The sequence below is a fragment of the Rhagoletis pomonella genome, unplaced genomic scaffold, assembly GCF_013731165.1.
Source record: "Rhagoletis pomonella isolate Grant_MI unplaced genomic scaffold, Rhpom_1.0 Rhpom_scaffold_00007, whole genome shotgun sequence".
Taxonomy (NCBI): Eukaryota; Metazoa; Arthropoda; class Insecta; order Diptera; family Tephritidae; genus Rhagoletis; species Rhagoletis pomonella.
In genome coordinates, this window is record NW_023458561.1 from 62,430,019 (window position 1) to 62,449,854 (window position 19,836).

At 35.6% G+C, this 19,836-nt stretch overlaps 1 protein-coding gene across 1 annotated transcript in view; it reads right to left on the minus strand.

The window, feature by feature from the left end:
- Nucleotides 1–6,210: 6,210 nt before the first annotated feature.
- The window catches only part of LOC118743291 (sodium channel protein 60E), a 36,016-nt gene continuing 22,390 nt past the window's right edge, over nucleotides 6,211–19,836 (minus strand). Inside the window, exons 21-29 of the mRNA XM_036475875.1 lie at nucleotides 16,846–16,979; nucleotides 16,012–16,681; nucleotides 15,561–15,920; nucleotides 13,882–13,990; nucleotides 13,540–13,721; nucleotides 8,889–9,007; nucleotides 7,887–8,102; nucleotides 7,599–7,811; nucleotides 6,211–6,795 (exon numbers count right to left, since the gene is read on the minus strand). Of these exons, the coding sequence (XP_036331768.1) occupies nucleotides 6,224–6,795; nucleotides 7,599–7,811; nucleotides 7,887–8,102; nucleotides 8,889–9,007; nucleotides 13,540–13,721; nucleotides 13,882–13,990; nucleotides 15,561–15,920; nucleotides 16,012–16,681; nucleotides 16,846–16,979 (2,575 nt within the window). The 3' untranslated portion in view covers nucleotides 6,211–6,223. The remainder of the gene's footprint in view (nucleotides 6,796–7,598; nucleotides 7,812–7,886; nucleotides 8,103–8,888; nucleotides 9,008–13,539; nucleotides 13,722–13,881; nucleotides 13,991–15,560; nucleotides 15,921–16,011; nucleotides 16,682–16,845; nucleotides 16,980–19,836) is intronic.

The following is a 19,836-nucleotide window of genomic DNA, read 5'->3' on the forward strand; positions in this document are numbered from 1 at the left end:
CCACAAAGCTAAACCTAAAATTCCGAGGCTAGAGCAAGAATATAATTGCTAAATCTAGTCTCAAAAAGGTTAACCTGGTCACACTGCACCTTGGACAAATCATAAGAAATTACGACTAATTACTCGTAAGAACAAACCCACTGCTTGAAGGCAAGTGAGCTCACCAAGAGCTTAGCTAAGCTCATACCAGCTTACTTATAAGCTCATCTCTCAGCTCAGCCATAAGCGCTCTGTGTGCTCTTTCCCTTATAGAGCTGAAGAATAATAGCGTGACTTCTATGATAAAAAAAAAAAATAGAGTGACCCCAGAGGGTTCAAGAGTTGCATAAACTCAATGGTATCGACCTCTTTGTCTTGAAACTTGAATATAAATAATTAAAAAAAAATAATAATCCCTGGGCTAACTAATGCGTTTTTTTATAACGATTATAAATGACTTTTTTTCACCCTATAATACAATTTAATTTTGTATTATTTTTTTTTGTTCGATTGAAAACGCGTATAAAAAGAATTAAGCTATTTATAAAAAAAAACAAGCTTCTCTTTGCAATTCATAAAAAGTGTACTTATTGTCGTTACATATTAAATAACCTTGTTTTGCCTTTAATATTTAGCTGCTACATAATTATGCTTTGTATGTATGTTTTTGTCTATTTTAGTATACTATTTACAAACTACATCCATACATATTCCTGCTTTTAAATTCTATTAACAATGGCCTTTTGCTTAATTATCGATTTTTTTACAATTTGCTTATATATATATTTATATGGATATACACGCATGCAAATTTATATTTAATTAAAAAAAAGTGAAATTTTAGCCAACTGTGCTTGATGCGCTTTTGGCGGAAGTAAATATTTTTTTTTTTAATTTTCATAAAGGCGCAGCACTCTAATTAAAGTTAACAATCAGTAAATACTTAAAAAGTAATGGTATCTAGCATATAAATTGGTAATTACAATTCACCGAAAGATTGTTTTTTAAATCATTGTTTTTACACATACACATTTATTATAACATATTTTTACGACTATGTATAACTATTTTTTTAGTATCTATTATTTACAAATTTTTACTAACTAATACAACATTTATTTGTTTATGCACCTAGGCACACACACACACACACCCGCATACATATCCATAATATTTATGTACATAAAAAATTAAATGTTAACTACGTGGCTTAGTTAATTCTTTTTGCAATTATTTACAACTTTAGCACTGTTTCGTTTATCGCAATTTTCATTACGAAGTGTAGTTACATATGTATGTAATTCAAAACACTACACAAATAATCATTAATGATTATCCAGTTATTTAATAATATCACTTAATTGACGAGTGTATGGTTTGCTCCTTAATTAACTATTATTTCTATTTCTTTTGGATTTGTTGTTATTGTTCTGGTTTTGAATTTATTGTGAATTTATTAAGTTAGCTGTGTATGTTAGTAAAGGTTTGAAAACTTTTTTTGGGAAAGTGGATTTGTTTTTTATGTTAAGTTTGCTCGATTTTAGTTATTTATTTATTTATTTTTTTTTAATTTGCTTGGTTTGTATTTATTTACGAGTTTTCTTGTTTTGTTAATACAAAAGGTATACATGTTGTTGCTGTAATGTTACTACTCTCAATAGTGATTGTCCAAATGTAGAGAAATTGGGAGAGAATTAACTAAGATAATCATTAGACATGTGTACTTAACTACTTTACAATTACTTTAGAAGAAACATTTATCTACAAATCTATCTTTTACAACACTTTTGGCAAAGTTTTTCATAGGGAAGAGATTCGTAGTGTTACTTATTTGTTTATGGCCTTAATTATTTAATTTTGAAATAATTTGAATTTTGCTTTATAAAAAAAAACTCATTAAAAATATGTAAATATTTAAGGCCGTTTCCAGAGTGCATAGTGAGCTCGCATTTAGCACAAAAATTTAAGTTAACTGCTGAATGTGATTGAACTCTCTACTGTGAAAACAGCTGATAAAAGTACCTGTGTACATAAGTATACCCGATACAAAAAAAAGGTGGTCCAATATAATTTTTATGGAAGAAACTGCACAACATAGTCTGCAAAAAAAAAATTCAAAAAATGCAACTTCAAACTTGCACTTGAATTGAGTTTTTAACTTGGATCTATACGGTTTTTGTTAAATAATAAACTATACTTTTATAAACAAAAAAATAAAAAGTGAAATAAATTGTAAAACTTTTCAATATGTGGTGCGCTTTAAATTTTGACACGGGATGTATATAGTATGTTGCGATATGGTCTATATAAATTAATAGCTACTATTAACGATGTGTTTAGATAAGTCTAAAGTCAATAGCAAAGTAAAACGAAATATAATATCCAGTGACTAATAAGCATTTTGATTTCGACTTTTTTGCAATACCACCCAAACTATGTAAATTTAATAGAATTGCACATATTTCTCAGATTTTTCCATGAATAATTTTGTAAAATATAAAGGTGTACACAGACGTGTCAAGATAATTATTATTGCCAGAAAATGGCTTAATGTCGAAATTAAATCTCGAAAATAACTTTCAAATCGGAAGAGTTTTAATTTGTCTACCATCAGTAAACTATTGAAACTATGTACATATATTCCTGTGAATAATACATTTTTAACCCTTTCGATTTTATTTACTTAAAGACTTTAGTTTGACTTCTTATCTCATCATCTTCCTTCCAGAATTTTAAGTCGGACGCTATGAAATCGTGAAACCAAATAGCCAAACAATGAAGATTTGTATATTCCCTCATGATATTAATACTTTTCGTGGCAAAACTTTTTGAAATTTGATCACTCATATTTATATGCTATTTGAGCTAGTTTGGAAAAAGTTTAAAATTCAAAATTACCCACGTTCCGTTGATGGATGTCCTTTTTCGCTCTGCAATACAACTGTTATCTTTAACAGAACCAGTAGAGAGTATTTAATCAAAAAAGTCAATTCATGAAAGTACTTTGCTTACCTCGTCTGACGTCACCTTTACGTAAGTACGAACCAATTAGATTGACACACATAGTTGTATAAATTTTCATATGGTGTTTTATAAGATTAAATAAAAATGTAATGCAGCATTTAAACTAAATCGTCTAATATGTACGGCAAATAATTTTGTAATCTAACAATATTTTGCTGCTTTAGAAAATATTCATTAACATAGCTACAAATAAAATATAATTGCGGTATTCACTCCTCCCTGCTTATCGGTTTATTTGGTTAAAAAGCTATATATTTTCAGTCTTCAACAAGAGAAACATAAGATTCACACAAATTTGCAGATTACAGAGAGAGTTATTTGCTTTTTTAAGTTCAAAAACTTGCGAATTTTTGTCGTGTGGATGTTGATTTGAATTTAATAATTACAAGTAACCAATGTATGTACATGCATATGTCTATGTTATGTAATGTTCACGGCTTAGTTGTAATTAATAATATAACGAGATAAGGAGAGTGTGAATACCCCTAAAATTATGAACTATGAATAACTACCAAAAAGCTGTCGGTAATTTCAAGTTTGCAATAACTTTACAACATTGTATTTTTATAAGTTTATAACTACGTACGTAAGCATATTTTACAGCTACATATTTATATTCTTTTCATTCAACGAGACGTGTTTATTATAAAAAGATGTGGCGTTAGGTTTGTTTAAGTTGACGCCAGGTTATAACGCCACCATTTCCTTTGCTGAGGAGATACTATAATGTTGAGTTCTCTGAGGCTGAATGCTGGCTTAATCACAACACTGAGCCCCAGGCCTACACATTATCGAATCTTTACTGATCACTCCAAAATTGGCACTGGGTCAGGATCTGTCGTCTATATCGAAGATAATGGGGATGCGCTTCACTTTATCCTTGAGGAATTCGGTATTCCCAGCCAGATATGGGCCAGACAGATATGTTGGAAAACATAACGAACTTGTCCTACTTTAGATGGCAGGACCGCCGTCAGAAACTGGGCTCAGCAGAGACCGAGAGGCTTCGAGAGGATACGGGCGGGCAAAACTCATGCTGCCCTACATATCGAAGGGTCGCGCTAGGTATTTGCCTTCATTGGATAGATTGGACTGCAAACAAGTTGTGGGGCTGTTGACGGGATACTTTATGTGGTACAATCATCTGCGTGTGGTCGGCTTATATGACAACCCCCCAATTTGCCTTTCCTGTCTCGAAGAGGATGAGACGGCGGAATACTTTTTGTGTCTCTGCCCCGCCTTTGCAAGGATTAAGTAAGAAGTTTTTGGCAGCGATTTAAAGCAGATTAAACACAGATGAAAACTGTACAATGGGCGAGAATATTTAGTTCAGAAAATAAATTAAATTGGCAAAAGCAAAGCCATAGGCAGAACTTTTTTATATTAATTTGATAATTTTTGCTAAAGATATGAAAATTATATGTACCACTTTCCTCAATCTCGGAAGGTGTAGGGCAGTGGTTGCCAAAGTAGCGCTAACGCAAAATGTTTGCTTCACGGTCATCGTCGTAAAAGTTCGTAAGCTCTCTCCTACGATCTGTACGTGAAAGGCGAGCTTCTCCATATGACTCCTGTGTGCATAACTGGTTTAATAGATACGAAAGTATCGGCCCACTACGAGCAGACGGGACTGGAGATTACTCTTGGGGTTGCTGACTGGTTTTGAAATACTTGATTATGATTGCCATACCTGCGAATCTTACGAATAGTAATTTCACCAGGCCTAGCTAAGAGATTTTTAGTATTAAGAAACGAACATCCAGTATATTCTGAATTGGGCAGATTTATGTAAATAAACGCGTTTAAAAAGTGCAATCGATATCGCAAATATTTTTAACTAGTTTTGAACCGCTATCCACTGAACGTCAAGTTTCAGAAACCTCAGATTTCGCTTGACTTATGCGAGGATTTGATAGAAAGGTTACGTCGAATTATTCATAAATTAAAAGGGACTAACAATGTATGGTTTATGGTTTAAATTCAGTGGGGAGCAACATTGTACCTAGTATACATATATTGAACCTGCAGAAGAATTGCACCGTAATTTTTAGAAATTTTTTGAACTTATTTTTCGATTCCTGAACGTTGTTATGTATATCAGAGTAGTGAATTAACTAAGTTGGATGAATTTTATGGACAGAACTAACTACATACATACATTATACACATGTATAAACATATATGTACATATGTATAATATAGGTAAATAATAAAATGGTATTCCAATTTGAATTGAGCCATACAATCATCATCGAATAGGAATCACCAATCTTTTGTAGTTTTAGGATCTAGCTACATATATGTATGTACATATAATATTTTACTACTTCTGAATATTTTACATGCACAAAAAATTGCAACAACCTCTAATATCAGTATGTACAAATAATTTTATATATAAGCATGTATTTGAAAAAAAAACATTCATACATATTTGGTTATGAAGCTCACATATTTACAAGGCTGAATAATGTAACTATGTAGATTTTGGAATTAGCAACTTACGACTACCTGAACTTATTATGTAGTTACTGCCAACGCTATTGTATGTAATTGTTAACATTTGATTTCCTTGTATAATTTTTAAATTTTATTTTTTTTATTTTTTTTCTCGTATTCTACTCCTTGGTCGTCTTCTTTAAAAACTAAACATACCCTATTGTTAATGATTATTACTTTAATGCCTACATACCTACATATAAGTAATTAATTCTAAGATTGGATATGAATACGAACAACTGATTTATTGGTTATGAGGAATATGTATGTATATAACTAGTACTCAATTCCAATACCTCTAAGCAATAACGAATATGGTAAAACGATGTATATTGATGTATCCACAGCAAATACTCGTACTAATCGCGTATTTGATGGCTAATTTGGCGCAGTGGCATATTGTGAGCAGCAGTCCTCATGCTCGAGATTGTCAACTGCCTTGTGAGTGTTCGGATTTCGTTGCAGCATTGGCATTGACGGCGCCATCCTCAGCGCTCTGCACAACTTCGGCAACGGCTGGCAGCATAGCAGGTGTTGGTGGTGGCGGTGCTGCTGTTGGAGACACAGACGTCGATGGCGTTTCGCTGTCTTTTGGCATTTCCGGTATCGCACAGGCATCTGCCGCCGAAGTGGAACTGTAAGTTGACATGGGTCGTGAACTACAGCAACTGGTGCTCGATGAGCCGGAGCTCTCTGTCACCGGTGCTGTTTGCAATGAAGGTCATCTAATCGCTTTATCGCTCTCATCAGATGTGCCAGCACCGCCGCTGGTGGCGCCGCTCTCCGGTGCATCTGGTGAAGTGGCCGCCACAGGTGTTGTGGGTGTGACGGCGGCTGTTGGCGCATAAGCTGGAGGCGTAGTAATTGTTGATTGTTGTAGTGCTGGGAGCGCAGCTAGTGGGAGTGGTAGATCCTCTGATTTGGGTGACTCCTCGGTTAAAGTTTCCAGCACGATGATTTCATTGGCATCCTGTGGATTGTAATCGTAGAACACTTTGGATGTATCACCCTGTATGTTCACATCAATTGGCTCATTTAAATCAATCACGGTTGCTGGTGATATTTCCTCCTCAATATGAGAATCGCTTGTTGGGCTTTCTTCGTTGGTTGGCGCAGTGTAGTCGTAAACCTGAGACGAAGCGTTTTGATTTTCATCGGAGAAATCGCCGCGTGGTGGGTCTTTAGGACTATCGACCATTATTTGCACGATGGGCTGTTGCATTGTTATGAGGTCGTCGAAGCGTATGTCTTCGGAGCCTGGACTAATATGTATTTGTGGTGGTTTAAATTTGTCTGGAGTGACAGAAAATTACAAAATAATGTTATTTTATGCGAAATTTCCGCTATATTCGCGTACGATGTTATTTCCTGTATAAAATATTTTATTTATGCAGACCTAAGCGATTTTTAGGGATGGCAATTTTTGTGGTTAAGGTGATGTTAGGGCTAGTGGTAATGCTAATGGTAATGGCAGTGGTTATGGAAATCTAACCTAACCTAGTGGTAATGGTAGTGATAATGGTCTTAGTAGTGGTAACAATAATTGTAATGATAACGGTAGAGGTAGTGGTAATTATAATGGTAATTGTATTGGTAATGGCAATAATAATAATAATGGTTATGGAAACCTAACCTAGCCTAGTGGTAATTGGTATTGTTAATGGTAAGCAAAACATGAATTGTAATGGTAATGGTAGTGGTAATTGTAATAAAAAATTGTAATGGCAATATAACGATAATTGTAACGGTAATGACATTGAAAATGGTTATGTCAATGGCAATGGTAGTGAGAATGGCAAATGTAATGGTTAGGATAACGGCAATTGTAAAGGTGAAATTAATTGTAACGGTAATGATAATTGTAATGGTTTAGTAATGGTAATGACGATGAAAATGGTTATGGGTATCGAAGCGATAATACGGTAATGTTAACGGTAATGGTAACGGTTGTTACAATAGAAGTGGTAATTGTAATGGTAATGGTGATGACAATGGTAATGGCGAATGATGTTGGTACCCAATGCTAATGATAATAGTACTTGAAAGGGTAACATAAATGTAATGACAATAACGCCAACTAAAACACTGCAGCTTACCAATCGCTCCTACTGGTGACACACCACCACCGCCGCCTCCGCCGTCGCCGCCGCCGCCACCGCCCTCATCATCTTCTTCCTCCTTGTACTCCTCACTCTCACGATGTACCAACACATGCACCAACGTTGAGTTATCCGGCCTCAAGCCAAGCGGACCCGATTGCTGTTCCGGTGACGGTTTTGTCACAATCACCTCCGGTGTTGGTCCTTCCGCTGAAACAAATCAAGTGGAATGCATTTTAAGTGAAATGTGTTCAAACGTTTGAATAATACCATCGACACACATACAGACAAAAGCATTTTTGTTAACTCTTAAAGCGCTTTGTGCTGACAAACCTCTTTCAAGCGGTGGCTTTTTACGTATAAAACTGGTGGCACGTTTACGTGTTGGCGTTGGCGCTATTTGCGTAGGTAATTGTTGTAGTTGCGATTGTGATTGCGGTTGGGTTTGTCTTTCGGTGGCTGTGGTTGTGGAGGAAATTGCTGTTGTCGTTGGTGAAATGCCTGCATTGGTGAGGAGGGGAGGGGACGTTGAAGAAAAATACATACATATTTGCTTTAGGGGAAAATGCAAAACGTTGAGATAGACAGACATACATACAAACAAAACATATCTATGTAACATACATATGTACTTGTAGTTTTATTACAACAAAAAGCCTGCAAAAATCGCTGACTACTCCTTGCACGCACTCCATTCAGCTGAGCATTACATCAGAGTAGCACAAAACTACTCCAAGATCACGTGATTCAACGATTTTTGCGGGGAAGAATCAAACCAATACGCACACACATATTCAATGACACACGCACAGCGATAGATACATACATATATACTTTGATTATAACGGTGTATTACAAAATTAAATAATTAATTACAAATGTATAGGAGGTGAATGGATAGTTTTTTACAGTGTAGGGAATGGTTTAAATTTTTTTTATAAATGCGACTACAATTGACAATGGGCAATGGGAAATGGTGATGAAAAGAGAGTGTAATGTACGTGTAGATTATTAAATACATAGATACATATGTATTAAGAAACAAATATAAGAGTTCAAATTCCAAACATTTAAATAAATATTTACAATACATCAAGTGTTGGCAAGGAGTTTGTTTATTTGTGTTTGTCTATTAGATACAAATTTGTGTCTGTTTTGCAATTTCGTGTGTTTCTGTGATCTTTCTTTTATTGTGAATTTTATGCAATTTCTTTTGTTTTTTTTTTTTTGTTGATTGTGCGTGGGTGTGAGTGTTGTGTCGAATTTTTTTGATTATCAAATAATTACTTTTTCTATGCACTGATGGTGATGTTAAGCTATCATCGACTGCATCCTGATGGCGCAAAAAGAAATTATAAATGCTGCGACGGCGATTAGCTCGAGGCGCTTCCACGAATATGCTACCGCTTTTTTTTGTTACACATTGTATTTGTTGATGTTGTAGTTGTTGTTGTGAGATAATTTTTTAGATATATTATAAATATATTTTTTTTTGGGCGTTGTAGTACGGTTTCGTGTGTGGCATTTTATGAAATAATACAGAAATTATGAGAAAAAAAAAATAAATTTAAGTGATATTGAATTATTTTAGATTTTGCTTAAGTTTTAAGCTGTTTGGTCCTAAAATTTTTTTGATGATTAGCTCGCTTTTGTGGAGCTTATTTGAAATTTGCATATTTTTGACGAAAACTTGTTGGAATATATTTTATATATGTAGCTACAACACTGATTTCACTGGGTTAAACAAATTCACAGTTATATAACTTTTTATATGTACCTAATAAAAATAATCACTAAATACATTGACTTCATTATATTCAATCTTTAAACTCGTTAAAAATCGTTTGAACTCTGCCCGAATCGCGGAATTCGATATCGAATGTAACTAGAATCGAAATTTGATTTTGAGAGCACGGCATTCAGTAGCAAGTGTCAATTTAAATTGTATTGGTGAAAAAAGAATTCGATTGGAAACGAGTATCATTCGATTACGAATGCCGCGATTGGGGCGCTGGTGGTTTTTTTTAGATCAGAGAAAAAAAAACAAGTTGGCTTTTGAAATAATTTCCTTCATGAGTTTAGAGTTTTTTATGAGCTTACTAAACAAAAAAGGACAAGGTTGCCAGATGAGCCAAGAACAGTGAACCGTCGGTCTGTCAAGAGCAACGTTATTTTTCAAAATATAAAATTATTATTATGACGGCGGGTATACTCGCTTTGCGGCCTTAAAAGATGCATTGTGCTAAACCCTAATTGTAGTCATTGGAGTGACTAAGAAATTAAATCAAGCAAATTGGAGAGTTTCATGTTCCTAATTATGTATGGAGCAGATAATCGTTCCCCAAGTATATCAGTCATATGGGAATATCCTCTGGGGTTTCGTCCACCAACCACCTAATGATGCAGAGAAACCGAAACCGGAGAACCGGGTTCTTTACAAAACCGACCGGTTCGAAAAACGGTTCCAATGGATTCCAAAAAAGGATTCCAAAAGAACCGAAACTCGATTCTAAAATAACCAAAAAACGGCTCCGAAACAACCGAAACTCGATTTCAAAAGAAACGAAAACTCGTTCCGGAGGAATCGAAACTTGATTCCAAAAGACTCGAATTTTTGTAAAAATTTGTATATCTTTTTTATTTCGAAAGGGCCCATTTGCGTTACCACTATTTTGAGCACCGGAACCGGTCCAAATTCCCGATTATTCTTGGAACCGGACTCGGCAGAACCGGTTCTTTAAATACTCGCACATCGCTACCACCTACAGAACTTGCAGTCCGTCTCTACTTGCAGTGCCCTGTCAGGTAGCCCGTAAGAGTTCTAAGACGCTCCCGGCTAAGTTCAAGTAGTCTTTCGGAGCTCCTCCATGCAAGCGCATTTGGGCTCCACGTTTTCAGCCTTCTCGATTGCGAAGTCTTCCGCTTGGAATATTGTTGGCTATGTGCCCATTGGCAGACTTTTCTGGAATTTTGGTCTAAGTAGGGCTGCCTCAGTACTACCGTCGTCCATCTTCGATTCATCGATATACTATAGATACTATCGCTTCACTGCAGTCCCTTTCAGAAATTCTGACCTTGTTGTGCTTGCCAAATAATAATTTCAGTGGCTTGAGAGCCTCGAAGTGGCCCAAAGATCCCCACTCTCCATGCCGTTTGCGTTGGGCAGGCATCCTTTTCAATCAGAATAGACAGTGACATGATACCTGTAATCACACCAAGGGCAGCCGTAAAACCCACTCGTAGTCTTGTTGCTAACATTCGAGGGATGTGAATTCCAACTGAGCCTTTTGTCCAGAGTTACCTGTAAATAGTTCGCCTCTGCTGATAACTCAATGTCTTTCTCTGCCACGGTGGGCCTAGTCAAGTTGGTTTTCCTTCTATTGGTGAATGGGACAATGGTGGACTACTTCAGTGGGTTCATTGACAACCCCTTTGCACCACAAAAAAAAAGTAGTATGTCACAAAAAAATTTGCTGAGGGTAGAATAATTGTTATTATTCAAAAGTCGAAATGATATTTAGTTTATTGGGTGGGGCCTTTTCTGAGGATGTACTCAAAAAAGCAAACTCTTTTTTCGCAATTCCCAGACCAAAATTCGAAATATTTAATGATCTTTCATTCCCGTATCCAAATAACTTGTAAGTACTTGTATCACAAGGTTCATGTGGCAACATTGTTAAAAGAGATAACTGGATTTAGTCTAACTTTATTGTAAGCACAATTTTTTTTCTATGGAAACACTTTGTGGGCCAAATATACACATTCATGCGGGAAGTTTTTGCAATCTAGTTATACTGAACTTGTTTGTTTTTAGTTTTATTTTGTAAAGGATATTTTTGGAAAAAAACATTTGGGACATAAAAATGAGTAACAGGATCCATGCTAACATTTTAACAAATAGATTTCCAACGTAACTCACAAAGGTATATTCTGAAGACTAGTTTCTATTTGTGCGTCAATGGTATAGAGTAATCAATTTTTAATTATGAGAAAATGTTTTCGACGGTAAAATGATTGAAAACCTATAAGTGGGTACAAGTTTTTACGGACTCTATGCCGGGATACAAAATATCTTAAAATTACGTTGAATAACTGACAACGCTCTCTGGGCCACGTCGCATTCATTGATGCGGCAAAAAGACCCTTGATCCGCCGAGACCATCCATTATCACTATAGAACGCCAAGTACATCAGAACCTGTCTTATAGTTATCTAAATATCTTAATAAGCTGGTAATGTATGTTTGTATTCTTATAAATACGTACCGTCTTTTCAAAAAATAATTAAGATAATTTTAATAAAAATATAACTAAAAACACTTATTTTCCATTAGAACTGTAAGTCTACTCGCGCCGATATGCGTCCAACTAGAACATTAATTAACTCAAATTTTCTTGTTGCTTCATCGTTGTTTGTTCTTTGCGCCTAACAATATTCAAAATGAATTTTCCAAATTTTGAAAGTTACGAAAATTCATTTTGAAGATCGTTAGGCACAAAAAATTAATTAATTTCACTCCGAACATTATTTCGCATTTTACGAGTATTACGAGTATTCAAATTCAACACTTGAAAGTGTGTTACGAGTATTTTAATGGAACATAATCGAGTTTTAAACAAACAGTGAAGAGAGGACGTGTTTAAAGCCAAACGTGGATAGCTTTGAGCGTGACAGTGGTTGCTATGGATGAATGTGTCATTGGAAGAGAAAAAAAAAAAAATAGTCTCGCACATTAGGCTGCATGTCTATTGTGTAATTGTAATTGACAGGATTAAAGGATTTGTGACTTGTTTGTATTTTTCTTTTTTTTCGAACAACAAGTAACTAACTCTGACTTTTAGGTACTCATATGCAAGTGTTGTTTTAAATTTTTATGTAGTTTTTGTTTCCACTACAAGCATAATTAACTAATTTTTCAGTAAATATATTACAGCGCTAGAAAGTCCGAAGTATTCTATTTAAAATAAAAAATAATAAGTAAATAAATTATAAAAAATAGTTTATGCCACTACTTACAAATTGTACTCATCGAATTTGTTTTACGTTTTGTATACATATTGGTTGGTAATATAAACTGAAATATTTGCAAATTGTTGTTAAATTAATAGGAAATTGACAAATGCACAAAATAGTTGCAATCATTCGATGGAAGTTCTGTGTGAACATTTCTTTTTACAAGTATGTATGTTGATAGTACGAGTATAATGTGAATGAAGATAAGAGCGAGTAAGTACAAAAGTATGCACTTATTTAGATTTATTATGAGAAATGCAAGAATGCAATCTGAATGAAGACCAATTTTACAAAGTCAAATTTTAATTTGTATGCGAAATGCGTCTATATGTAAAGATTAGTTGATTTGTTTGTTTTTTTTTTTTTTTGTATGTACTAAGTTTGAGACATTTGTGATATTTATAAGGCATATGATACGTATTAAGTATTAGGTATGCACGATTTTGAGTATTTAAGTACATGATACGTTTTTTTTGGTTTTTATTTATTTTTTGTTTGTTTTTTTTTTTTTGCTACTCTAAACTAGATTTAGACTACCGCCTACAATTACCTCTTTCACAATCATTGAAATTTGCTAACAAATTTATATCACTTGACTGTGAGCCACTTCGTAAAACGTTTGAGACCATATCTGCGAGCAATGACTCATATGTTAGGGAGAGACAAGAGGACATTCTAGAAATAGGACTTAAGACACAAATTTTACATTTTTTTTTTTTTATAAAAACAAACAAAATGCTGTTGCATAAATGGGTGCTAAGTATTTGATATATATAGTAAGTAAGTAAATAAGTATATGCAATTAAATTGTATTAGTTTCGTCAAAAATTGCAATGAGTAGATATTACATTGATTAAGAATTTTGTTGAGTCATCAATTTTGAAAAAATATATATAAATATTTATAATTATATAATAATTAGTACCGCTTGCCAAGTTCCTCGCTTTGCTGCTTGATGTCCTTCACAACATCGTCAGCGCCAGAGACCAACATCAGCGGCAGGTTGAGCCAAGGACCGGCTAGTTCGCTCAGATCGGAAGCATCAGAGGCACGTGAGGATTTGCGTGAGGACGCACGGCTGGAACATTGAGTACCGCGACGACTGACCTGTTACGAATTTGAAAATTGAAAAAGAAGTTGCAATTTTTGCTGTGCGGAAAGTTGCCCACTTTTGGTTCATACACTTTGAAATATTTCTGCTTCAAAAGCGTATGAACTAAAGGTCGGCAGGGGTACTTAGTACATATGAATTTGCATTTGTGCATACTTGAAGATGAAAGAAATTGAGCGCAGACAATTTGGACTGCCATCCACCGGGACTTGATGTCTGCGTCATGCTGTCACCCGAATTTGAGCGTTCTTTCTCCTTCTTCATGCTGCAAGCAAATAAGATAGATTTTGGGAAAGGCATAGAATTAGACACGACACCAAAGCATAATTGTAAATTTAAATTTTGCATCATATCAGGTATAGTAAAAAGAATTCCAGATTTTTCCAATAACTAAGATTGGTTCCACTGGACGGCGTTCTCGGAAAAACACGAGATAATGTCTACGCCATATTCTACAGTTTTTCCCTCTAAAATTCGCCCTCTAATTTCGATAAAACAAACAGAAACCAGATCCGACCGTCACGGAACCAAGCACGATGTATGGGTGTCCCCCGAGTCAACTCAAAAAAATCTCAACATTTCTGAAGCGAATGGTAACTGGCGATGAAAAGCGAAAACTGTCTTGTTCGAATCACCAAATTAACTGATAGGAGGGATTCAGAGGATTAGCAGGAAATCATTCACTATGAGCTACTCCCCAACGACAGTCTTACTACTCTTATTTTTGACCTGCACTTCAACAATTGGGCCGTTTGAAGCAAGCAATCACCCCATAGCGGCTGGTTTTGGCCAGTAGGAGGTGTGTGTTCCATCAGGACAACGATGAGCCACACACAAAGAATCGCCAGAAACTCCAGAAGCTTAGCTTGGTTGGGAGACTCGTATGCATCCCTTTTAAAGTCCAGCCGATTTTGGATTATCTTGCCAAAAAAAAAAAAAAATAGTTTGAATATGCATTTGCGATAACTTCAAAATAAGACTTTCTTCTCTAACAAAAAAAAAGTTGCGCGACAAACGTTGTTAGTGAATAGAGATGCCGCGACCCACAATAAAATCTAAATTTTTTTACCTGGGTCCCAAATCGGCTGCACATTCTAGAAGATTCTTCGATTAAAAAAAAAATAAAAATTGGCGAGCTGTTGTTGTTAGATTAGGGATGCTCTGCCGAAATCCACAATCCGCAATAAAATCGGTTTTTTTTTAACTTTAGACCTAAAACTTCAACGCCTATTTCTAGGGATTTTTCGTCTCAAAAAAAATTTTTACTGGAATCCGCAATAAAATTTACACGTTTACAAAAACACGGGTTTTGACACCCAAACATAGGGTCCAATCCCGTATTCCTCGAACTAAAACTATGTAGTAAAACTGTCAAAAAATAAAAAATCGCTCAGAGCGAGAGAGTAACACTGAAAAGTACGGGATCGCGTTCTAGTAAAAATGGTAACTTCTGAAAACTTCAACATAACCTCCAAATTTTGATTGTAAATATTTGCTTATTTTTGATGTAAACACATTCAGCTCATACATGTAAATAACCAAAAAATACTTTCACTTCTTTACAATTTGGTTTTCAGACACACTACAACTGATCGTGGAACTGGGAACTTCTCACAGAGAGGACCTTATTTACTCTCTTTTTTGTTCTCTCAATAATCAAAGAACCGAGTACGGCATCGATTCCCAGTAAAATTTGGCTAATTCTGACTATTTCTGACTAGTCCGGACTCGTACGGGATATTAAGAATCGGAAACATTTTTGTTAACACATTTTCAGTGGTAATAAAAACTATGTATACTTTTTAAATTTAAAATTTTTTTTATCTTCTTCTTACCGCTGATATTCGTGCCACGCATTCTGTATAGTCTTAGCCGCCTTCTCTTGTCGCTTCCAAATGCGCGTCGACGAAACAATTTCCAACTCTTTTCGTGTGGGGAATTGTTTCTTGAATTTCACGTCCATTTGTTCCTGCAGCTGTTTGAAGTTGTCCGTTTCCTCGACATGACCCAACACATGTTTGACTAGTGCGTGTAAAATATCAAGGCAATGAATTTTATTACCCCTCGATATCGGCAAATTGAATGAGACCAACGCCACAGTGTTGGGCTTCGAAATGCCAAGCGGTGGATCGAGCGAGGCAATGAAATCCGAAAGTTGACCGAAATGTATGAATTGTGTAGCGTGTGGGTCGTATCTGCAGTGAAATATGAAAAGAAAAAGTGTAAATGGAATTTAATTTTAAAATCGTGCATATCTACATATATGCAAAGTCTATAAGTACTAACTTGGACCATCTGATATAGAACATCTCCAGATCGTCTTCGACAATACCGATCTCTTCCTCTTGATGTGCCTGATTGAAATTCTCCAAAATAATTGCAATGTACATGTTAATCACAATCATATAACTGATTATAATGAAACTAGTAAAATAGGTGATGGCCAATAGGGGATGGCCGCAGTCTCCGTTCGTTTGTTTATTGAAGAAGGGATCGCAATCGGGTGGTTGAATCATCAGTGATTCCAGCACATCATTCCAACCAGCGGAGGTCATTAGCCGAAACAACAGCTGCATGCTGCGTCCAAATGTCTGAAAGTTCACCATATCATCTAAGGCGCCCTGCAGCTTAACATGGCCGAACAGCGACATGCCCAATATGGCATAGATGAAGGTGATCAATCCCAATAGTGCGCCAATATTAAATAGCGCCGGCAGTGAGACAACTAAAGCGAACAACAGTTTACGTATACCTTTGGCCGCTTTAATGAGACGCAGTATACGACCGATGCGAAAGACGCGAACCACACGCAAGAGGGTTGGGCTGATGGGCAAATCGATCATGATATCCTCCATGAGGATGCCGAAAATGGAGGCGAGCACAAGTAGGAAATCGAAAACGTTCCATGGCACAGTAAAGTAGTGATAACGCAAACCGATGATCTTGACGATCGCCTCTGTTGTTGTGGGAGGCGAAACGAAATTTGGGATTTAGTGCAAAACACAGTGGATTCGAGCATTAATAAAAAAAAAAAACAAATAATAAACAGAAACATGCAAATTGATTTTTATTTATTAAAGGAGGGTATACATACATATTTTATGCGTGTATGGTACTTACCCAGACCAAAGACGGTGGTAAAAAATGCATTGCTTACTTCGAGTATAAAAAACACAGAATGCGGTTGATTGTAGTGCTCGATACCCATTGTTAACATATTTAAAAAAATCAATACAAATATGGCTATTTCGAATCTGGTTTGTTGTTTTGTTGCATTCGTTATTGTTGTTGTTGGAGTTTCGTGTTTTTTTTTTGTTAAGTGTTTCATTGACGTTGACAGTTGACAGTCATCGTATTTTAGTTGTATGTGTTTTTTGTTGTTGTTTTGTTGTAGTTTCAGTGACGTATAACATGTGACGTCAGCCGTGGGAAAAGGGGGAGAAGAGTTATTGAAAAAATAACACATTTTAGTTATATTCTTTGAAGGAAATATATTTTTAAATAACTTATTTACATAACAAACAAAAAATGCATTTATTGTTTATAATAGGAAATTCATATTAAAATTAGAATTAGAAGAAAAATTAATTCACTTAAAAATAATAAAATAAAAATCTGTGCAAATTAAATATATTGCAATATGAAATTGAAATACATATAGTATTGTACTACTTGTGTGGAGTTTGGTTTTAACACTCAGTACCCTAATTAGCTGAAACTCCAATTACTCTACGCTAAATTCATTCTACATATGTATTTCATTTAATAATTTTACTAAGATGATTTGCCAAAAATAATTATGGATAATTCCTCAATAAAATTTATTTATTTTAGATCGTCAAAGTATGGTGGCCTAAGTAGGGCTGCCAACATTTTCTAAGATATATATAGTACTTTTTCAAAAAAATTGGAAAAACTATAGTACACTTCAAATATATATAGTATTTTGTTTAAAAGAAAAAGTAAACACTTAAAAATGATGGAAAATTTTTTCCTGTGAATGCCGAAGTTGTTGGAATAGAGAGTAGAAATGAAATATTTTTAAGTAAATTTGTTAATTCTTTCTCAGTTATGTTACATTTTTTGATTATAGCCTTTTTGGTTATAAACTCACAATTACCTTTTATTTTAAAGAATATTTCATTTAATATTGTTATTTCAGTAAAACAGTCATCCATTTTAATACACATTTTTTAGTGTATATTATTGAAATATATTTGTATTTACGATTGAAGAAATATAGTATTTTTGCGTACTAAATTTTTTTCCAACAGTATATAGAACGCCGACGGGAAAAATAGTACAATATTATATATTATAGTACGGTTGGCAACCCTAAGCCTAAGGTGTCGCAACCTGCTCCTGAACAGGCAGGCATATTTATATCTATCTTCCACTTGCTCCTGGTAGACGCCATAGCATTACTTTTTTCCAGCAATAATCGACTTGGTCCAATCAGACAAATTACTTCTAACAAGCGTCTACAAGGGGGCTCGGTTCTCAGTGATATGTCTCTCTTCACCGAAGAGCAGCAGCATCTTGCTGTCCCACCAAACCACGTGGCAGGAAATCTAAAAAAGAAGGTTAAAGCTTAGCTTAACTTAGCGTTGTCCAGATTGCTAAGTCGTTGTAAGTTGCTACGGCCCTAAATAACATAAGATTTGCACGACAGGGGTAATGGGGTAGTTTTCTCTAATTCACTGCACTTAATAAGACCAATCCAGCTGCCCTATTTTGTAAGCATCTACAATTAGAATGTAGTGGTTTACGTCACGTCGAGCATGTCGCTATTTTTTAGGATAGTCAGGCGGCTATTAAGGCCTTAGTCGAAACTGATCAAGCAGTGTTGGACTCTTTTAAACGCAGTAATTAGCTAGCTAGATCTAGATTTAGTTTGGGTCGCTTGTCCTCGCAACATTCCCGGAAACGAGTCTGCAGACGAATTAGCCAAAGGAATCTTTATCCACAATCTTCAGAAATCGTATCAAAATTAGCGCGCGGCGGCAGGCTGCTTTATATCCAAACACACGCGGCCCGTACACCACCCTAAGAGAACACACAACTTATTCAGAAAACTCAGACCGAACGTTGCGAGGCTACTAACGATTCTTGCTGGGCGGTTGACACCCACGCGAAAATGCTTTGCAAAGCTCTAGCTTCAATGACGAGCCGGAATGTAATACTAGCAGCATATGAGTTCAAAATAACTTCCTGATATAAGCATCCACAACATACTCAACTTTAGCAACCCCCCTGGTTTGGTCTAGGAGGTATATGAGGAATATGGTATCAAAATTGCACTTAGCTGCTACTTGGGCGTACAAGTTTTTTCCGCAATTCTAACCTAACATAAGCTAAAATATTTGTTACTTCATAGCTCAATATTGGATATACATATGGTCTAACAACCGAACTAGAGAAGCCTTCTCACAGCGTTGGGATGTGTTCTCCTTCTAGTGGAGTCTTTTTTTTTAGCTCTGGTGGAGTGGCCGACGGTGTTTTATGCCTTCTTGTAAAGGATACAAGTCCAAATTAATGCAGCGCCTGAAACGCTTTGATGCGTCACGTTGTGAACTCTCCAAGTCCCCTCAAGGCATTTATTATGGCCTCAGGTATTATGGTTTTGAAGCCTTTGAAGCTAAAGGGCGATATACGTTACTGTTGACGGTGGGAGAAAAGTGGGAGCTGACCATAGTCTCAAGGAATTTAAGCACACCAAGAGGAAGAGTTAATAAGACTGATATCCTTAAAATAGGCTCTGGATATGATCGAGATCACTCCACAGCTCGTTTCGCGGGTATGCATAAGTGGTTGAGCATGTTTTTCCAAGAGTTTTTGTATAAAGGTTTTTTTAATAGTAAAATTACACTTCGAAGCTTGCCTTTAGCTGCCGTTATCACTATTTTTCATTGTCTTTCAAGGCACGAAATTTGGGTAGGTCCCAAAGTAAGCACCTCTGATCACTCGGCTAAGTTGACAAACCGAGAGTTCATCTTTGTGTTATTGCTTCTTATACAACCTGACAGCCTCTGACTTCGGACAATTCGTATATCCTCTAAGCAGGGGAGAGGCCGTACAGGCAAATCATCATAGCTTTAAAATGTTGTAAAC